This window comes from Loxodonta africana, chromosome 6, assembly GCF_030014295.1.
Source record: "Loxodonta africana isolate mLoxAfr1 chromosome 6, mLoxAfr1.hap2, whole genome shotgun sequence".
NCBI classification, from domain to species: Eukaryota; Metazoa; Chordata; class Mammalia; order Proboscidea; family Elephantidae; genus Loxodonta; species Loxodonta africana.
Genome location: NC_087347.1, coordinates 90,117,650 through 90,136,301, shown reverse-complemented (window position 1 = coordinate 90,136,301; position 18,652 = coordinate 90,117,650). Strand labels below are relative to the sequence as shown.

General features: G+C 39.2%; 1 protein-coding gene across 3 annotated transcripts in view; it reads right to left on the bottom strand.

The window, feature by feature from the left end:
- Window positions 1-18,429, bottom strand: part of CYTIP (cytohesin 1 interacting protein) — a 38,146-nt gene extending 19,717 nt beyond the window's left edge. For 2 of the 3 annotated variants that reach the window (XM_023542940.2, XM_003405837.4), the window contains exons 1-5: window positions 18,171-18,428; window positions 8,062-8,111; window positions 7,795-7,849; window positions 3,690-3,792; window positions 3,403-3,496 (exon numbers count right to left, since the gene is read on the bottom strand). In XM_023542940.2, the coding sequence (XP_023398708.1) occupies window positions 3,403-3,496; window positions 3,690-3,792; window positions 7,795-7,849; window positions 8,062-8,111; window positions 18,171-18,344 (476 nt within the window). In that variant the 5' untranslated portion in view covers window positions 18,345-18,428. Of the gene's footprint in view, window positions 1-3,402; window positions 3,497-3,689; window positions 3,793-7,794; window positions 7,850-8,061; window positions 8,112-18,170 lie in introns of all 3 variants that reach the window. The other variant, XM_023542941.2, reaches the window with a different exon arrangement.
- Between the last annotated feature and the right edge of the window lie 223 nt (window positions 18,430-18,652).

The following is an 18,652-nucleotide window of genomic DNA, read 5'->3' as shown; positions in this document are numbered from 1 at the left end:
TGATGGCGCAGTGGTTAAAGCATTTGGCTGCTAACCCAAAGATCAGCAGTTTGAACCCACCAGCTGATCTACAGGAGAAAGATGTGGCAATCTGCTTCCTTAAAGATTTACAGCTTTGGAAACCCTGTGGGGCAGTTCTACTCTGTCCTACTAGGTTGCTATGAGTCGGAATCTATTCGATGGCAGTGGGTTTGGTTTTCCCTTGGGTAGTTAAAAGAAAAGGTTAAGGCTAATTTGTAAACTGTAGCTAATTTTATAGACGTCACCATACAATGATTGTTCTCTGCTGAGATTTATTATTGTGGGGATTGGCTGAATCACCTCACTCATTTGGTGGATATTTATTGGGCATGTACTATGTGCCAGACTCTAAGCTCTGTGCCAAGCATAAGGGGTACAGCAATGGCAGCAGCAGGAACTAAGGGACCTTCAAAACAGTGGAATCAACATGCTATTGCTAGAAGCAGGGAGAAATCCTTTCCTCCCTTGCTGTCGTTTTTCAGATGCCATCAAGTCAATTCTGACTCCTGGTGACCCCATGTGTGCAGGGTTTTCAAGGCTGTGACCTTTCAGAAGCAGACTGTCAGTCCTGTCTTCCAAGGAGCCCCTGGGTGGGTTCAAACAGCCTACCTTTCAGCTAGTAGTTAAGCTCTTAACCCTTTGTACCACCCAGGGACTTAGCTTTTCCTCCCTCAGATCTTTTATCTCTGTTAATTGCCTTAATTTTGGAACTAGAACAAACTGAACCAGAACCACTATAAAATAATAACCTTCATATCACTCTTTCATCTCAGAACATTTTAGGTTTACAAACTTTAATCCGAGAATCATCAACTTGACAGTGTTCTTTTTCTCCTACACCAAATGCTTTTCTAAAAATAAAAATGTTATTCTATCCTGGGGGAGCTGATTGGTTTTGTGGGCTCAAGTTAGAGGCCTTTATTTTGGCAACTAAGTCATCCATCTGAATAAGATACAAATGCCATTCGTGAATCACACACATAAACATTTTTAAATTTCTTCTGATAAATAAACTATAACCCTATAAAGATACAAGAAATTTTTCCAGACACGGTAAATAACAGCATTAAATAGGGATACTGATTTTCCTTTACTTCCAATACCATCTGTCTGAGATAATGAGATGACAGCAAACCAAGAATATATCTGCTTTTCCTATTAGGGTAGTCCTATGTCTTTGGGGGCCCCTGGTGGCGCAGTGGTTAAGAGCTTGGCTGCTAACCACAAGGCCAGCATTTCAAATCCACCAGCCACTCCTTGGAAACATTAAGGGGCAGCTCTACTCTGTCCTATAAGGTCGCTATGAGTCTGAATTGACCTGATGGCACCTTTTTTTTTTTTTTTTCCTTTAACTCTTTGTGCAAGAGTGGAGATCCTTATGAACCTGTTTCATCGAGACTCTTTATATCTATCTGACCTGCCCAAGCATAGATCTCTACAGGCAAAACCCCAGACAATGGTCGCTCTCTTCAGTATGTATACAGACTGTCTCTTGTTTTCCGGATCTTTGACTCCAACAGCTGTCTCCCCTTAATCACCTAGCTGGTGGCTGCCCACTACACCCAGTTGGAACATATTTTTTTGCCTCTGACCACCAGCATTTTCCCTTGGACTCTATATGGTTTCTATCTTCTGGGTCCAGGTTTCTCTGGAGCAATAGTGCCCTTATATTTTCCCTGGACTCACGGAACACAGAAAGCTGGACTCAGCTTTAGCTTTACCTTTACTGCCACCAGTCAACTTTCAGAACTGCTCCCACACATGTGCAAAATGTCCTTTGAAGTTTTAGATACAAAATCACTGAAGAACATCCAGGGGATTTTCTGTTAGCAGCTTGAAATGAGCAGCCGTGGTATAATAGGTGGCTCAAGTCCCTGCTCTCTCCCTTACTAGCTGGTGACCTTAACTAATCCCTCATTTAGGCCTGAGTCACTTCATCTATAAATAGAAATAAAACTAAGGTGGCTGAGCAGAATGACAAGATAATGTATGTCCCACTCAATCAGAATAGGAATCCCTGGGTCGTACAAATGGTTCACATGTTCAGCTGTTAACCAAACAGTTGGAGTTTTAAGTCTACCCCAAGGTGCCTCAGAAGACAGGCCTGGCCATCCACTTCCAAAAAACCAGCCATTGGAAAACCCTATGGAACACTGTTCCAGTGTGGGGTTTCCATGAGTAGGAATCAACTAGGCAACTGGATTTTTTTTTTTTTTTTCAATTTGAATAAAACCTAAACACTTGGCATGACTGATGAACCCCGTGGTCTGCCCCCTGGGCACCTCTCTGTTTTCACTTCTGATCATATTTCACCTTTATCCATCAACCTCCTATTACACTGGCTTTCTCTCTGTCCCTTAGACAGGCCAAGCTCCTTTTGAAAAGTCAAGCAACCTCTCTCTTTACCTAAAGCACTCTTACCAGGTGTTCATATGACCATCCTTTTCTCTTCATTTAGGTCTCAGCTCAAATGTCACCTTCTCAGAGAGAACCTCTTTGAACACCTAAGCTAAAGTAGCAGTCCACTTACTCCATTTTCTATCCCATTGTCCATTTTATTTTCTTCATAGCCATTATCAATAATCGAAATAATAGAATTACGTCTTTGTAGGGGCTTTCCTTATCCATTTCCTTCCACAGAGTGAAAACACTAGGAGACTCTTTATGTTTGTCTCCTGTAAGCCTATCACAGAGCTGGAAACATGGTATTTGCTCAATAATATGCTAATGAATGAATGTATTCCATCTTTTAATTGCTCACTAAGGTCTTATCAGATGCAGTGATATCATGGTAAGTAGTCAAATCCCTAAATAGGAGAGACCAATGTCCCATTCATACATCTGGAATGTTAGTAGATGTGGATGTATGTATTGGGGTAGGGGGTGAGCAGACTTTGCTCTCCCCTTCCAAATAAGCAGGCTTTGTTCACCCCTTCCAAATCGAACACTAGAAGATAAAAAGAATTGGCTTGTGGCATAAGAGGGAAAAAAAAACTCAATCCTTTGACCTCTTATTTGTTCTAGCCACAAGATTATATCAACCAGGCAAATGGGACCAGCTACCCTCTCAGCCCAAAGACAGTGTGTGCCAGCATAATTAAATCTGACATTTGAAAAACACTTTTTTAAATGCTATGCCACCCACACAGACATGTAGACTATTGATGTCCTCCGACTTCAGATGTTGACAACATTTTCACATCTGAGAAAACCTTGAGAAACAAAAGAAACGGATAAAAATGTCTGTACCCAATTGCAAAGCTGTGGTACACAGCCTCCCTTTCCGTGATCCTTGAACAAAAAGCCTATTCATTCACTCAACAGGTATTATGAGAGATCATAACATTTTTGATGCCCCAAGGGAACTAGACGGATAGTTACGTTAGCAGGTTTCCTGACGATCTGATCAGGTCAACCACTTGTTTGTGTGTGAAGCCTTCTGTGCTCACGCCATTGATATTTGCAAGGATATCACCTGGGAGATGCCAAGAAAAATGAGTGTTACAAGCAGTTAAAAAATCCCTCCTGATTTGTACTGCAAATGAAACGAAACAAACGAGCTCCAAACAGAAATTCAAAGCTACGGTCACATCCTGATCTTCACTATCAAAAAGCTTTCTTTGCTTGCTACTTAAATGATTGGAAACATGAGCAAAGTTATAAGTTACCAGTTTGCAGGCCAGAGCAGTGAGCTGGGCTGTCCTCTCGTATTTTGCAGATCAGGGTACACATCTCCCAGGGGCAGGTGTTCTGGTTCTGGAGTCTGTAAGTCTGTAAGAATGAGGGTGATATACAGTTACTATGTAAAAAAAAAAAAGCCTCAAAATCTAATTACCAAAAATAAAATTGCATCTATTATCTTAAGTGCCATGGTAAAAAAGGAATGACTCATAGCAACCCCCTGTGTGTCAGAGTAGAACTGTGTTCCATTGGGTTTTCGATGGCTGAATTTTTTGGAAGTAGATCACCAAATCCTTCTTTCAAGGCACCCTTGGGTGGACTCAAGTTCCCAAACTTTCAGTTAGCAGCTGAGTGTGTTAATGGTTTGTACCACCTAGCTTCTCCAGGTAAGTGCAAAGAACAATTTGGAAAGGATTTCCTGAGTATAAACTGAATCATAGCTACCAATTTTACAATTCTTCCAAGAAATTTGCAGTCAACCCCATTAAAAAAAAAAAAAAAAAGATCTGACTTGAGAAAATAGGTTAAGTGCACCTGAAGAGTTTAGCTTTTCAAGCCTAAGAGACCAGTTGATGCTACCATCATTGCATGTTTATTAAGAAAAATTAAGTTTCTCGTTTCCTAACAGGATAAAATAATGTTGTTGAAGAGCAAAGAGAAAAAACCCTATATGGTTCTCGCAAGCAATCATTACAGGCAAGTACACACACAGTACACACGCGGACAGGGAGATATGCCAACAATGATAATTTTAAATCAGAGTTCCACAAATAGTGACAATCTGCCCTGCATTTATTCAAAAGCACTATAATTGACTCAATTATCTTCATTTCTGAGCATTCTCCTGTACGCCTGCCCTGAATATTCACTGGTTCATTAGTCACCCAACTAAATTAGGAAGTTATGCTTTGCCTCCTGCAATGTGGCAAAAGTATGTGTTTTGTTTGTTTGTTTCAAACTGTAGCAACACTAAAGACATCGCATCCCGATGACCTATAACAAACAAGTTTTTCCTTTCTACACATTTGAGTTATGAGGTCTAGTTCCATTTAGCACCAAAATCAGTGTTCTGAGTTAAGTCTTTTAAACGTGTGATTCCTAAAATTAAGCCACATCGAAATACTTCTTTCTGATGAAGATATTAATCTCTAATGTTCATTCCTTCTTACTTGATAATCTGTGAGGCACCACAAGTCAGTCACATGCAAGAAATTTCTAGCCACTTGGGTTTGTTAACCTCTAAGAGATTTCTAGTCAATCTATAAGGTATTTAAAGGTAAAAGGAACTTTAAAAGATCATGTTATACACTTTGCATTGATCTCAGAAGCCCCTTTAACAGTTGTCCTGCCAGAGAATCTTCTCACTAAAGCCCAGATCTTTCTAGAGACAGAAGAGTATTCTAGTTCATGTGATGCATTAACTAAAGATATAACTGGCACTCGTTTTTGAAACCACTGTTATAACAATTCTCATTAGCAGTAAGACTCTAGCCTCAGTCTCCAGTGATCAAAGTGAGTATAAAAACCAAAACCAAACCCGTTGCCGTCGAGTCAATTCCGACTAATAGCGACCCTAGATGACAGACTAGAACTGCCCTATAAGGGTTTCCAAGGCTGTAAGTCTTTAAGGAAGCAGATAGCCACATCTTTCTCCCACAGACAGCTGGTGGGTTCAAACCGCTGGCCTTTCAGTGGGCAGCTGAGTGCTTTAACCACTGGGCCACCAGAGCTCCCTAAAGTGAGTATAGTGGAGGGGAAACATGTCGATTTATGTAGCCAATGCCTGTATATGTGTTCACCATGGGTGTAAAATTTGGAGGTTAGAGATAGAGAAGAAAAGGCAGAAGCCCAAAAGTTATAAAAAGAAATAATCAGATACTTCTTTCCCTTTTACCTAGTCTTTCATCTCCCAGTTCTAAGAGCCTGGAACAGAATGACCATCCAGGACTTCTTTGAGACAGAAAGGGATTGTTTTAGTTATTTAGTGCTAGTATAACAGAAATACCACAAGTGGGTGGCTTTATTGAACAGAAATGTATGTACTCAGTTTAGGAGGCGAGAAGTTCAGATTCAGGGTACTGGCTCTAGGGGAAGGCTCTCTCTCTCTGTCTCCTAGGGGAAGGTCCTTGTCTCTTTTCAGCTTCTATTCCTAGGTTCCTTGGCCATCATGTGGCATTTATCTTCCCCTCTATTTGTGCTGCTTGCTTGGTTAATTTGCTTTTTTATATCCCAAAAGAGATTGATTTAAAACACATCCTACACTAATACTGCCTCATTAACATAACAAAGACAATCCATTTCCAAATGGGATTATAACCACAAATATGGGCATTAGGATTTACAACATATATGGGGGGTGGGGGGGGTGGGGCACAATTCAATCCATAACAGTGACATCGCCTTTTTGCATGCTCAGTAACCTTCATTCTAAAATTTGTCATTTGTTGTTACTGGCACCAAGCCACTAGGTACTTTACATGTGGTACTTCGTTTAAAACTCCTAAGAGCCCCCTAAAACAGGTATGGAGAGAATTTGAACCCAGGTATGCCCGAGTTTAAAGCTGTGATCCTATCATGCTACATGATTCTCATTAGTAGCCTAAAGCCAGCCACATGGAAAACCAGAGAGGAGGAGTAGACCTTGTATCTTCTACTTAGGAGGCCAGGACTCAAAATACGTGCTCACACTGGGTGAGCAATATGGGTACAGGGGCTCTGTCTGAATTCACAGAGTTCCCAGAAACATTTCTCCTATTTGTTCACTGCTGCATATCTTATAAGTACAGAGGAGATTATGGTGTAGACCTGGTCATGGGAAGCATACACCAAAAGGGGAATGTACAGGACAGTGGATACCTGCGTCACTGAGATAAAACGTGCATGTTGCAGTTCACAGGTGAGGTCATTAGGTCATGTTGATCTACAAAGATTCAACGGTACTGCAGCCCATTGTCTACTAATGATAGTTTTGACTTTCGAGCTACACAGAATAAATGCTTACGGTATGGGCGGAAGACATCATGAAACAGTGACATACAGTACATATTATGTGTGTGTCAGTATGTGTGTGTTATAGCAGAATGAGAAGCTATGTAGTCATTTATCCTGTTTTCAGTAGCAATTGTTGTACATCCTGGGATAAATCTCACTTGAAAAGAAGTGTCTGGACAACAAAGTAGGGAGTGTTTCATGTGACTAAAATAAGAGAGAGTACAATGCTTCTAGAACTAGATGGAAGAATTATAGATTTCACCAAATTTAAAAGTAGAAGCTCTCAAAAAGCAGCAGGTATCTCCTTTTCTCTTAGAGCTTTCTCCCTGTTCATTGCCGCTAGAGTGTCATTTTGTTTCTTCACTCATAAAACATGTTTTGCTTAGCAGCTTCCTGTTCCTAATCTTAAAATACACACTGATTTTCCAATTGTGGGGCTCAGATTTAGTCATCCAGGGTTTTCTGAAAGCAACACCAAAGCTAAGATCTAACACCTGATGTATAGCGTAAGAACATGATTGTGGAAAACACGTCGAAAAGAAATGCAGGAGGGCTATGGAAAAGAGCCGGTAACACTTAAACTACTACTGCTGCACCTACGGGCTTCATTTGACCTAAGTCGCCATCCTTACAAATACGGCCATTAAAATATATATTAAAAAGCAGACAGAAAATAAAAAATAAAATTCTTGGGCAATTACATTGAAACCTATAACAACTGTTAAATTTCCTACCTGCAATTAAAGCCAAATGTCAAGTGTTTCAAAAAATAAAGTATTGCCACTAGCAAAAAAAAAAAAAGTACAAATTTTTATTATATCCAATATGAACGCTTCAGTATATTCAAAGTGTAACAAGAACTATACATGACTACATGCATGCATTCAGTAGACGTAGGTATATAGCTTTTCAAATATTTCTTGAATACTAAAGTTAACATTTAAAATCTGATACACAGTGTAAAATATGATTATGCAAAATGCATCAAATGCAAATACATAAAAAATTCACATAAATATAGATTTTAATGTATAATTATATTACATATACGATAGAGCAACTTTCTTTCTAAAATGTCTGGAATATTTGAAAACTTCCCACCTGAATTTCAAATCCAAATGTTTCATTATCCTGCTTTTCCACAATCAGCAGTTTTCTGTAATAAAAAACTACATATGAAGATCAAAGCATCATATTTGGCACAGTATTTACTTTAAAAATAACTGTCACAGCTAAAAATAGCTGACATTTAGCTAAATCGTATGCATGACTCTGTGTATGTGTGTGTGTGTGCATTACCAACAGTCTGGAGAACTGTATCCCTAAATATTTTGGTGAATGATCAAAAAAAACGGTAAATCTCTTTACCTTTGAGGCCAGGAAAAGTCACCTAAAGAACTTGATCTGGTCAAAGCAAGCTGAAAAATACAATAAGCACACAGTTATCTAAAAGTCCTTAAGACACATCAACCTGTAAAATGGTTTAAATCACAAAGAACTTTGTTCTCTTTATCACCTTCTTTATCCCAGCTTCTGGGAAATTGCCATGTAAATGCAGCAATTTCCATTCTCCAGTAATAGCAAGTGGATTCCTGGATGGTGCAAATAGTTAAGCTACTTCTAGCCTAAAGTTTGACGGTTCTAACACACCCAGAGATGTCCCTGAGGACATGCCTGATGATCTGCTTTGGGAAAGTAATAGCTTTGGAAATCCCGTTGTTGCTGTTAGGGGCCATAGAGTTGGTTCTGACTCGTAGTGACCATATATACAACAGAATGAAATGCTGCCCGGTCCTTTGCCATCCTCACAATCGTTCTTATGCTCGAGCCTACCGTAGCAGCCACTGTGTCAATCCATTTTGTTGAAGCTCTTCCTCTTTTTCATCTTTTTAGGGTTTTTTGGAAACCCTATGAAGTAGTTTTACTCTGCACACATGAATTGGAATTGACTCCAAGACAACTAATAACAAATGATGGCAAGGAAGAGCTGGGAAACGGACTTTTAGGAATTCGTCTTAAGAGAGTAAAAGAGACTTCAATAATAACACACTGTGGCAAAAGAGGAAGCCCTGCCTATAGGGTCGCTATGAGTCGGAATCGACTCAACGGCACTGGGTTTTTTGGGTGGCAAAAGAGCTTGGCTGCTAACCAAAAGGTCGGCAGTTCGAATCCACCATCCATTCCTTTGAAACTGTATGGGGCAGTTCTACTCTCTCCTAAAGGGTACCTATGAATTGGAATCGACCGGACAGCAATGGGTTTTTTTGTTTGTTTTGTTGTTGTTGTTTTTAATTTTGGGCAAAGAGTTAATGAATTGTGGCAAAACCCCAAAGCTTCCAAAGAGAACTTCATACCTGAACTGTATTTAAAACAGCTTCTGAAAGATTAACTGTAATAATTATAGTCCCAGTGACAACCAAAGAAAAACAACAGCCATAGAATAGCATGTAACACCCACACATTTGACAGCTCTTGGAAATGTTGATGAGATGGCTGTGTTTATTGTAATGGTTCAATATGAGTTACCATTTTTAGAAGGAAAAATAATCTCTAAAGGACCAACTTATATACACAGAAGCCTGATGAAACCAGGGACTCAGGACTTCCAATCCTGTTTATGACTTATTTTTGCAATAGCTCTGGATTAATGGAGAGAGATTTCCAGGCAAGAAAAGGAAAGGAAACCTCAGGATGATATCAATGGCTTACGTTGTTTAATAATATCACCTTCATTTCTGTGCACATTTTAGGAAAAGATCATATAGCATAAGCTTTCAGAATACATTCAACCATAGTAAACAGAAGAAAAGTCATCAAAATGTGGCATCTTATTTTTAAGAGATTGCAGTTGATTTTTGCTTATTTTTTGCTTTGTTTAGAAATTAATGAATGTTAATTAGCCCTTTCTGAACTGTTGGCACCAAAACAAACCAAACTCTTTTCCATCGAGTCGATTCTGACTCATAGCAAGCGACCCTGTAGGACAGAGTAGAACTGCCCCATCGGTTTCCAAGGCGCAGGTTGGTGGACTCAAAATGCCGACGCTTTGGTTACCAGCTGAGCTCTTAACCACTGTGCCACCAGGGCCCAAGCATAAGCTTATGCTATGTTTAACTGTAAACTTAATGTGGTTGTGATTACATCAACGAATACATAAAATACAGGAGATTCATGCATAGTCAGTCTAGACAAATAAAAATAATTACAGAATGAAAAACAGAAAGGAGAATAATACACAGAAGAAATTAATGGGTATGTGACAAATTACAGAATGAAATGCTCATTAGGCACTCCTTAGGAGGGAAGCCTACATCATTGTAAGAAATTTGAATTACCAGGTACCAAATTCTTACAAATTTCCAGAATATCCCAGTGTTCAGAATTCAACTGGCAGTCAGTAAAGTTAATGGAATGAAGAGGTGATCTCTTCCCACCTATTTGATGTGAACGAATCACATTTTCCTGTCTTGTCAGTTCCAGTCCTCAAGTCATCCACATGACCCTGAAGACTGAAATAGGAAAGCTCAGAAGCGAAAAGATCCTCTTGTTAAATTGTATTATTTGCATTTTTTGAGGACTGACTGTGGAATACCTAACCAGTTTGTAAGGTTTGATATAGCCTGCTTCTGTACCTGATACGTACAGTTAACAAGGATGAGGACCCTTCATCTATGTGATAGGCTGCCTTTTTTGGAAGAAAGGAATAAACTTGATATTCCCAAGCATTCTCAATCTCTCCCTTATATTGTACTTACATCTTAATCTATTTTCATACTGTTCAGCGGCTTTGTCTTCTATCCTTAATGCAAGCTGTGAGGTACTTAGGTAGGCCATGTCTAATTATGTTATCTGTAATAGGGTCACTATAGGGTCACTATGAGTCGGAATTGACTCGATGGCAGTGGGTTTGGGTTTTTTTTGGTAATCATAACTAAGGTTTTAGTTTTTTAAATATCGCTCTTGCTATCATTATTCATCAGATTATTCAGATATCTATAGGGTTGCTATGAGTTAGAATCAACTCAAAAGCAATGTGTTTTTTAAAAATTATTATTACATATAATACATATATCACATATGCATAAATATGTTGTTGTCATTAGCTGCCGTCTAGTCGCCCCCCAACTTATGGTGACCCCATGCACAAGAGAATAAAATGCTGTCCAGTGGGTTACGGGTCAGACCATTGCGATCGATGGGATTTTCACTGGCTGATTTTTTGGAAATAGGTCACCAGCCCTTTCTTCCTAGTCTGCCTTAGTTTGGAAGCTCTACTGAAACTTGTTCACCATCATAACAACACACAAACCTCCACTGATAGGTGGGTGGGGCTGCACATGAGGTACACTCACCAGAAATCGAACCCAGGTATATATATGTATGCGTGTGTGTGTGCATGCTTGCGTATACACACTAAAAAAAAAAAAAACCTATTACCATCGAGTTGATTCCAACTCATAGTGACCCTACATACGTAAAATACATATATATTATGTATCTACAGTTGCTATGAGTCAGATCATATTTTATATTTATATAAAAATATTTATATATATATAAATATATATATATGAGCCCTGGTGGGGCAGACTTTAAGTGATCTGGCTACTTACCAAAAGATTGGCAATTCATGTCCACCAGCTGCTCCTTGGAATTCCTATGGGGCAGTTCTACTCTGTTCTAGGGTCACTATGGGTCAGAATCGACTCGACAGCAATGGGTTTTTTGTATATATATATATATATATATATACACATAAACTCAGAGACTTACGCAGGGAGGATGTACACAAGAACACTGAAGTCCCTTATGTACATTACTGCCATTTACATTTTTCATACTTTATAATGTATACTATTTTTACTTCTCTTGGCAAAAATACAGAAGGACCCAGTTGGGTTTAAGATTTGGGGAGATGTGTACTGTCAGCAGAAAACTCATTTCTCAGTTCTGAAAGCTACTTCTTTGACCCTGATATTTTTTCATTAAGCGTTGTGCACATTTCTAAATAACACTCTAGGATGGATTTCAATCCTTTTGAATCTGACAATAGGGCTGGAATTTGAAATAAAATATTTAGATCTATAGAAGGGGCATGGTTAAGAAATAAAATTATAAATTTTCTTTTCTTCATTTCCCCAGACCTAAGAAAAGTATATTTGACTTCTCTAAAGAAGATGACAAGGAAAAACACGGTTTATAATGTGAAGGAATCTTGAATTGATCTTAAGTGAATCAAAAAATACCTTTTCTCTCATGCCGCATTATGTGGCCCAACATGCCCCAAATCATCATTTTTCAAATTTATACGAAGGACACAATGGATCAAATACCTCTGTATGCTTTGGGCCTCTTAAAAACCTTTGATGTCAAGTTGATCCGACTCATAGTGACTCTACAGGACAGAGAAGAACTGCCCCATTGGATTTCCAAGGCTGTAAATCTTTGCAGGAGACTGCCACATCTATCTCCCGTGGAGTACTTTCAAACTGCCAATCTTTTTTCTAGCAGACAAGTGTTTAGCCACTGAACCACCAGGGCTCCTTTTGAGCCTCTTAGGGTACTGTCATGGATTGAATTATGTCCCCCCAAGAACGTGTGTATCAATTGAGCTGGGCCATGATTCCCGGTATTGTGCGGTTTTCCTATGTTATAAATCCTGCCTCTATGATGTTAATGAGGGAAGATAGGCAGCAGTTGTGTTAGTGAGGCAGGACTCAACCTACAAGATTGGCTTGTGTCTTGAGGCAATCTTTTGAGATATAAAAGAGAAAAGCGAGCCAAGAGACAGGGGGAACTCATACCACCAAGAAAGTAGTGCTGGGAGCAGAGTGCATCCTTTGCACTCAGTGTCCCTGTGCAGAGAAGCTCCTAGCCTGAGGGATGACTAGGAGAGAAAGCCTTCCCCTGGAGCTGACACCCTGAATTTGGATTTTAGGCCGCTTTACTGTGAGGAAATAAACTTCTCTTTTTTAAAGCCATCCATTTGTGGTATTTCTGTTAACAGCAGCACTAGATGACAAAGATAGGTACTCTGTTTTTTTTTACCCCATTGCTGACCACAGGGCCTGAAATACAGTGACTACTTAAAATTAGATAAAGAGATCAGCAAATAAACTGCTGGGCAACAATGCAAGTAAGTAAGTGGTAATGGGAGATCTAAGGACAAGTATTCTAAAAAGTCTTCTATTGTCCAGAGGAATGTGTTAAGATATTCTTCAACTTTGTCCTTCATTAAATTAAATATTATTGAGGAAAACACAGGAGTAAGCACTAAGAAAATATAAATACACTTTTTAAATCCCAAAGATTTAAAAATGAGAAACAAACAAAAAGTCTTAATCCAAAAAAACAGCAAGGAGTTTAGAAAAAGGAGGACTAATAGAAAACCTGGTAAGATAGCAATTTCATACATAATTGCTAAATGAATGAATGTTGGCAAGAATGAATAAATTATTAAAATTTCAAGCCTTCTCTTGGCAATTTTAAATGCCCTTTTGCTAGATAATCATAGTAAGATTTTAACTGGTCTACCCCCAATCTGCTTTCTAAATCTAAAACCATTCTGGAGAAATTCAGATATGAAATCTTTTAAATCCATAAGACAGATCCCTAAGCATCTACAGAAAAGGTAATTTCCCTCGTTTCCCTCCTGCTAACCTTTCTATCTAGCTAATTGACTAGTTGAAAATATTTGTCTAACACAATGTGAGACACAGCAGATTTTCAGTTCCTGTGGACTGACTGATTTGGGTTATCAGTGACACACAAAACAATCAGACTAAGTCAAACTACAAATTACTTTCTACTCTGGATTCACAATGAACCTGTCTTTGGCACCTAACCTTTAAATAAAAAACAATTTAAATAAATTAAATACCATCAAAATCTCTGACACTTGCCACAACTTGACGCAAAGCCTACTTGTTTTTGATATGGGCTGTCAGACTCAGGCGATGTGGAAAGGAATGTTCGTAGGGTTCGACTTTGCTCATACACAGAACCATCTGCCTAAATGAAATGAAGTATGCCTGAGGTTTCATCAAAGGTCTTATGCTTTGGAAAAAGTTTTTCTACCGCCTTCCCCAAGGGTGAGCAGCCCTGTGCCCTATTCTGGGATCTAACCTGGGGAGCCCCATGCTCCAGAGACCCAGTCAGGGTTGTAGCGATGACACCAAAAATCATGAATGAGGAACTGGTATACAACACACAGCATATGCTGGCAACAGCTGTCTTTTATTGCACATTATCTAATATGAGAAATCCAAATTTAGCAATTTGGCAGGCCTGCAAAACACACATTCAATTATGCCCGCTGTATAGACAAAGCTCCCTACCTCCTTGCTAGCCACTAATATAAGATGCCCTGGGGTTAGGCTTGGAGCCCTGGTGGTGCAGTGGTTTAAAGCTACAGCTTCTAACCAAAAAGTTGGCAGTTTGAATCCACCCAGCCACTCCTTGGAAACTTTATGGGACAGTGCTACCCTGTCCTATAGGGTTGCTGTGAGTCAGAATTGACTCAATGGCAATGGGTGAATTGTGGGTAGGGGTTGGGCCTGTGATCACTCTTCTGTTTTTAATCAAATGACTTAAAAGATCAGCCATCAATATTCAAATCGTAATATCCCCTACTATGCAACCTGGTTCACAACATCCACTTTACTAAGAAATCAAGAGCGAATCATTCAGCTGTCAATTTGCAAACGATATGGGTGGGGAATCTGCAGCCAGCCAAATAGGTAGTCTGGCCTCAAAGGAGCTCAAAGTTCAACGCTGCAGCCCCTTCTGCTGCTAAGAAACAGACTGTTACTTCCTGGTCTCCACTGTGTACTCGTTCATTTCCTGAAAGTTGGTGGGGGCGGGGGGCCAGGGGTGAAGATACTCACAGGTGGAGTTTTGTTGTTGTTCATTTCAAAACGCCCACATTCATGAGTTCTCCTCTCTCTCCAGTCCCGGGCCTCACTTCCCAACTCACCCACGATAACTTTTTTTCCCCTTTTATATCAACCATCAGGATAGCAGGGCTCAGTGAAATATTCAAAGGTCCATCAAAATAATGGAGCTGAACTCAGTTTCCTAACTTCTAATTGCCTTTGAAGAGCCTAAACAGAAAGTTACAGCTACCCAGGAAGGTCTGATTGTGGGCTCATCGACCTCCGTTTCAAGACAAAATGTTGGATATTGTCTCCAAGCACGTCACAATAAGGAGTAAAGAAAACTTTTCAAATCCTTTTGTAATGAAACTAACACAGTTTTCTAGCTAAAAGTTTTCGTTTGAATGATCAAAATTCCTTCGTGCAGCTAGGAACGACTGGAAGATGTGGTAACGAATGGGTGTGTTGCCGGGGATAATGTGAAGGTCCCCGAAGGGCAGAACTCACCCCAGAAATAGACGTGTTACAGAGTTTAACACAACAGTCCATATCTGAACTTTTAAGTGAAATCACCCTTCCAGAAGCTGCCTATCTAGGAATAGTTTGATAAACTGAAAGAAAAGTAGGCAAAGGTAGTTTGTGGTAGCACTATGCACATTTGAGCTTCTGGCATGTTGGTCAGGTCCCGATTCTCACTACAGCATTTGGTGAAAACTGCCTTCCTAAGGCAAACTAGTACCCTTGGGAGACTGGGTGGTGAGGCACAATCTCTACTCTTTGGCATTTCCACATTTATAAAGACTATCCTCCTCTCTCTTTCCTACAGGGTTTTCCATTACAGGAAATAGAAACTACATTCTCAGAAGTAGGAGCCGCAACAGGAATGCCTGACATCTCCTACAAATGCAGGTATTGAGATAATGTGCACACACAGAAATCTATTTTTACACAAGTCTGAGTGTAAACACTCAAATGATTCTGAAGACTTATCTGAAACTACAGGGTGCCCAGATACAGCTTTGCAGAAACCAAAAGCCAACAATAACGAGAAGTATGAATTGTTGATGTCAGCCCTGAAAGTGTAAAAAAATAACAGTGGTCAGAGAAACACCTGCTCATCTGATGGCTTCACAGGGATTTTGTTCAGTCAGTGTCCACTTGGTGACTGTACCCTAAAAACTAGTTAAAGGAAACGAACATCCACTTGGGAAATTCTCAGACACTGGGATAAATTTGCATTAAGTTCAATTGATGATTATTGTCGAATCTGTGGTATCATGTACAAGAGGTTTTGTTTTGCTTATTTTTTTTTAAAAAGTAATTGTCACATCAGTAAGAGAAAACTGTTTGAGTGGGGGAGTCTACCATTGGAAAGGTGATTAAAGGGGGCAGAAAAGAGAAGACTCGGAAACTATCAGAGCTTCCAGAATATGGATAAATTAACTGGTATGGGGTATGTGTGTATATGCGTGTGTGTATTTCATATACCTAATTCTCGTTATCTCCCTCCTATAGCCAGCCTCTCCTACTAATTGCCTTTTTTCAGTTCATGCTATCTTCACTCTGGTTTAAAACCACATATATATGACTCTTTGTCTTCATCACCTTTCATATTCAAATCTTTCCGTCTCCTCTCCATTCCTGCATCTCCTCTTTCTGTGACTATTGCAACAGCGCTTTCTCACAAGTAGTCTCTACCCACTTACCAACACATCATATTTCTAGAAAAAAGTTCCTAAATCCCTCCACTGTGCCAGAATGCTCAGTGGCTGCCTGTGCTGGCCAAATGACTACTTCCTCAGGAGAACTGTCCAAGGCTGCCATAAAGCAGCCTGACATACTTTAAATAAAGTGCTCTTACCCAAACTTGTCCTAAAATCCCCAGGATGTGTGCCTCAGCATTAATTATTCCCTTGCTCTGGAATACCCTTCAATATTTGGAATATCTACTCTTCAAGGTTGCATTTGAAGACATGTACTTGGATTAGAACATTTACTTGTTTCACTTTGAATAACACCTATTGGTTCACCCTATGAACTATAAACCCTATAACGGAAGGAAATGTGCTCTTCTCAACTTCATACCTCCTGTACTTAGATGATATCCATCTCCTAATAGGTGCTCATAAACTATGTGTTACATTGAAATGGCCAGGCATGGTCTGATATGTAGATAAAATGAATGAGGATGCAAAGTGTGGAGAATATAAGGAGTGGAAAGTTCCCTCCCTAATTCAAAAATCACTGTCAAAATTTCCACAAAAGAATGAAATCATAGCCTAACCAAGTGAACCATATTTCTTCTCATAGCTTCATAACAAATAGAAAGAAAGCAAACTTGACTGCTCTATGTCTGAAAATTGAATATTTTGATACTTCCCAAAGCTGGTTTATTTTCGGACAGGTTATAAATTTATAGAAATATTCATCATTACATTATCATAAATATAGTTATCATTAATATGATTATCATTAATATAAAATGCTTTGGACTGAGAAAGATTGATAATCCAAACTGCAGTGGATTATGGGCTTATCTCTTTTGTGAAAAACACCAAGGAAATCAGGTAGAGCACATCACCAAAAATATCCTGACTCTCACACCCTGTTGTAACTTTCTAGTCCTGAAATGAGACCACTTAAGAGGAGCTCATGATGTATATGCAAAATAAAGGGCAAGAACTCATCCTTTAAAGCAATTTTAAATAGTTTCTGTTCAAGTGCTATATCTAAATTTAGACACGCACTTGGGGAATTGTACGAAACCTGAAAAGGTGTTATTGCTTTTTTTTTTTTTTTAACATATTGTAAGTTGGAAAACAGCAACAAAAAATCAGAATAAAATTTAGTTGGGCATGTATTTTTGCAAAAGACTTTTCATGCTTAGGCCAATACATTGCTGTAAAAATAATAGCACAAGTTAGCCTTCACTGTACACATGCTACATGTCAGTCACTGAGAGACCCATAAGGGTGATTCTATTATTATCTTTATTTTAGAAAAAAAAAAACTGCGTTGTTGCAGTTTTCACTCGACACAAGGCATATCCCCGACCAGTGAATGGCCAACTTTATTGTCAACCTGCCTCCCACATCTAACAAAAGTCCTAATCCCTAATATCATGAAACATGCAGCAGCACACCAGAGCCGAAGATAATTTCCTTAGCCAACAAAACTTATCCTCAAGAAAAGGTATTCTCATTTGGTTATGAACTGAAATGACTAATTATCAAGGACTGGGAGTGGGGATCAGAGGGAAATGGCCAATGGGAGACGTAAAGGGGTAAAGACTAATAATTCCCATACAGGCTGTGTCTATTAAAACTACCTTCAAGTTTGATATGCTCAATGATTTCCATTTTACCTGAACATCTCTTTAAATGAAAGAAACAATCTAATTTTAAGTTTGCCTTGAAAAAAATTTTTTGATATGGTCTTATTTCTTTGGACTGGTCCACCAGTTCTCTGGGCTCCTCTTCTTCCTACTCTTAGTCACTAATTTCAAAGCCTCTAAAATAAGATTTTTAATATGAAGTCAGACAACCATAACACTCTGCTCTCAAGAGAACATGGCACTCTAAAAGTACAAAATAGCAATCATACCTGCTTTCGTCCCCGAGGCAAAGTGGCCACAGTGTCTGCCAGCATTTGAATCCTTCTATTATCATCCATCTGAAGGCTGCCTGTGAGTGTGGAGTAAGAGCTATAGGCTGGACCAGCGCAGTAGTCCACCACATTGCCATTGCTTCTCTGTTGCATGAGCTTTTGTAAAGACATTGTGAATAAAGATGACTCCAGCTAGCACATGGTTGAGTGGCCTTGCAGGATGGGGGAAGCTAAAAGTATAACCCTCTGACAAGTAATCAAAAGTAGCAAAGCAGAAGGAGGCCATGTGACTTCTGTGGTTTGAGGTACTTGTTCCACAAACCCTAAACTGCAAGTTCACTCCCATTTCTCAATGCTTTTTTTTTTTTTAAGCCCCTGGGAAAATCTAAAGCTAGTTTTTACAATTAAAGAAAATCAGCTTTTGGTTTTTTTTCTTCAAACACCCAGAACTCTTAGGCTTTCGTGTACTGTGACAAGTT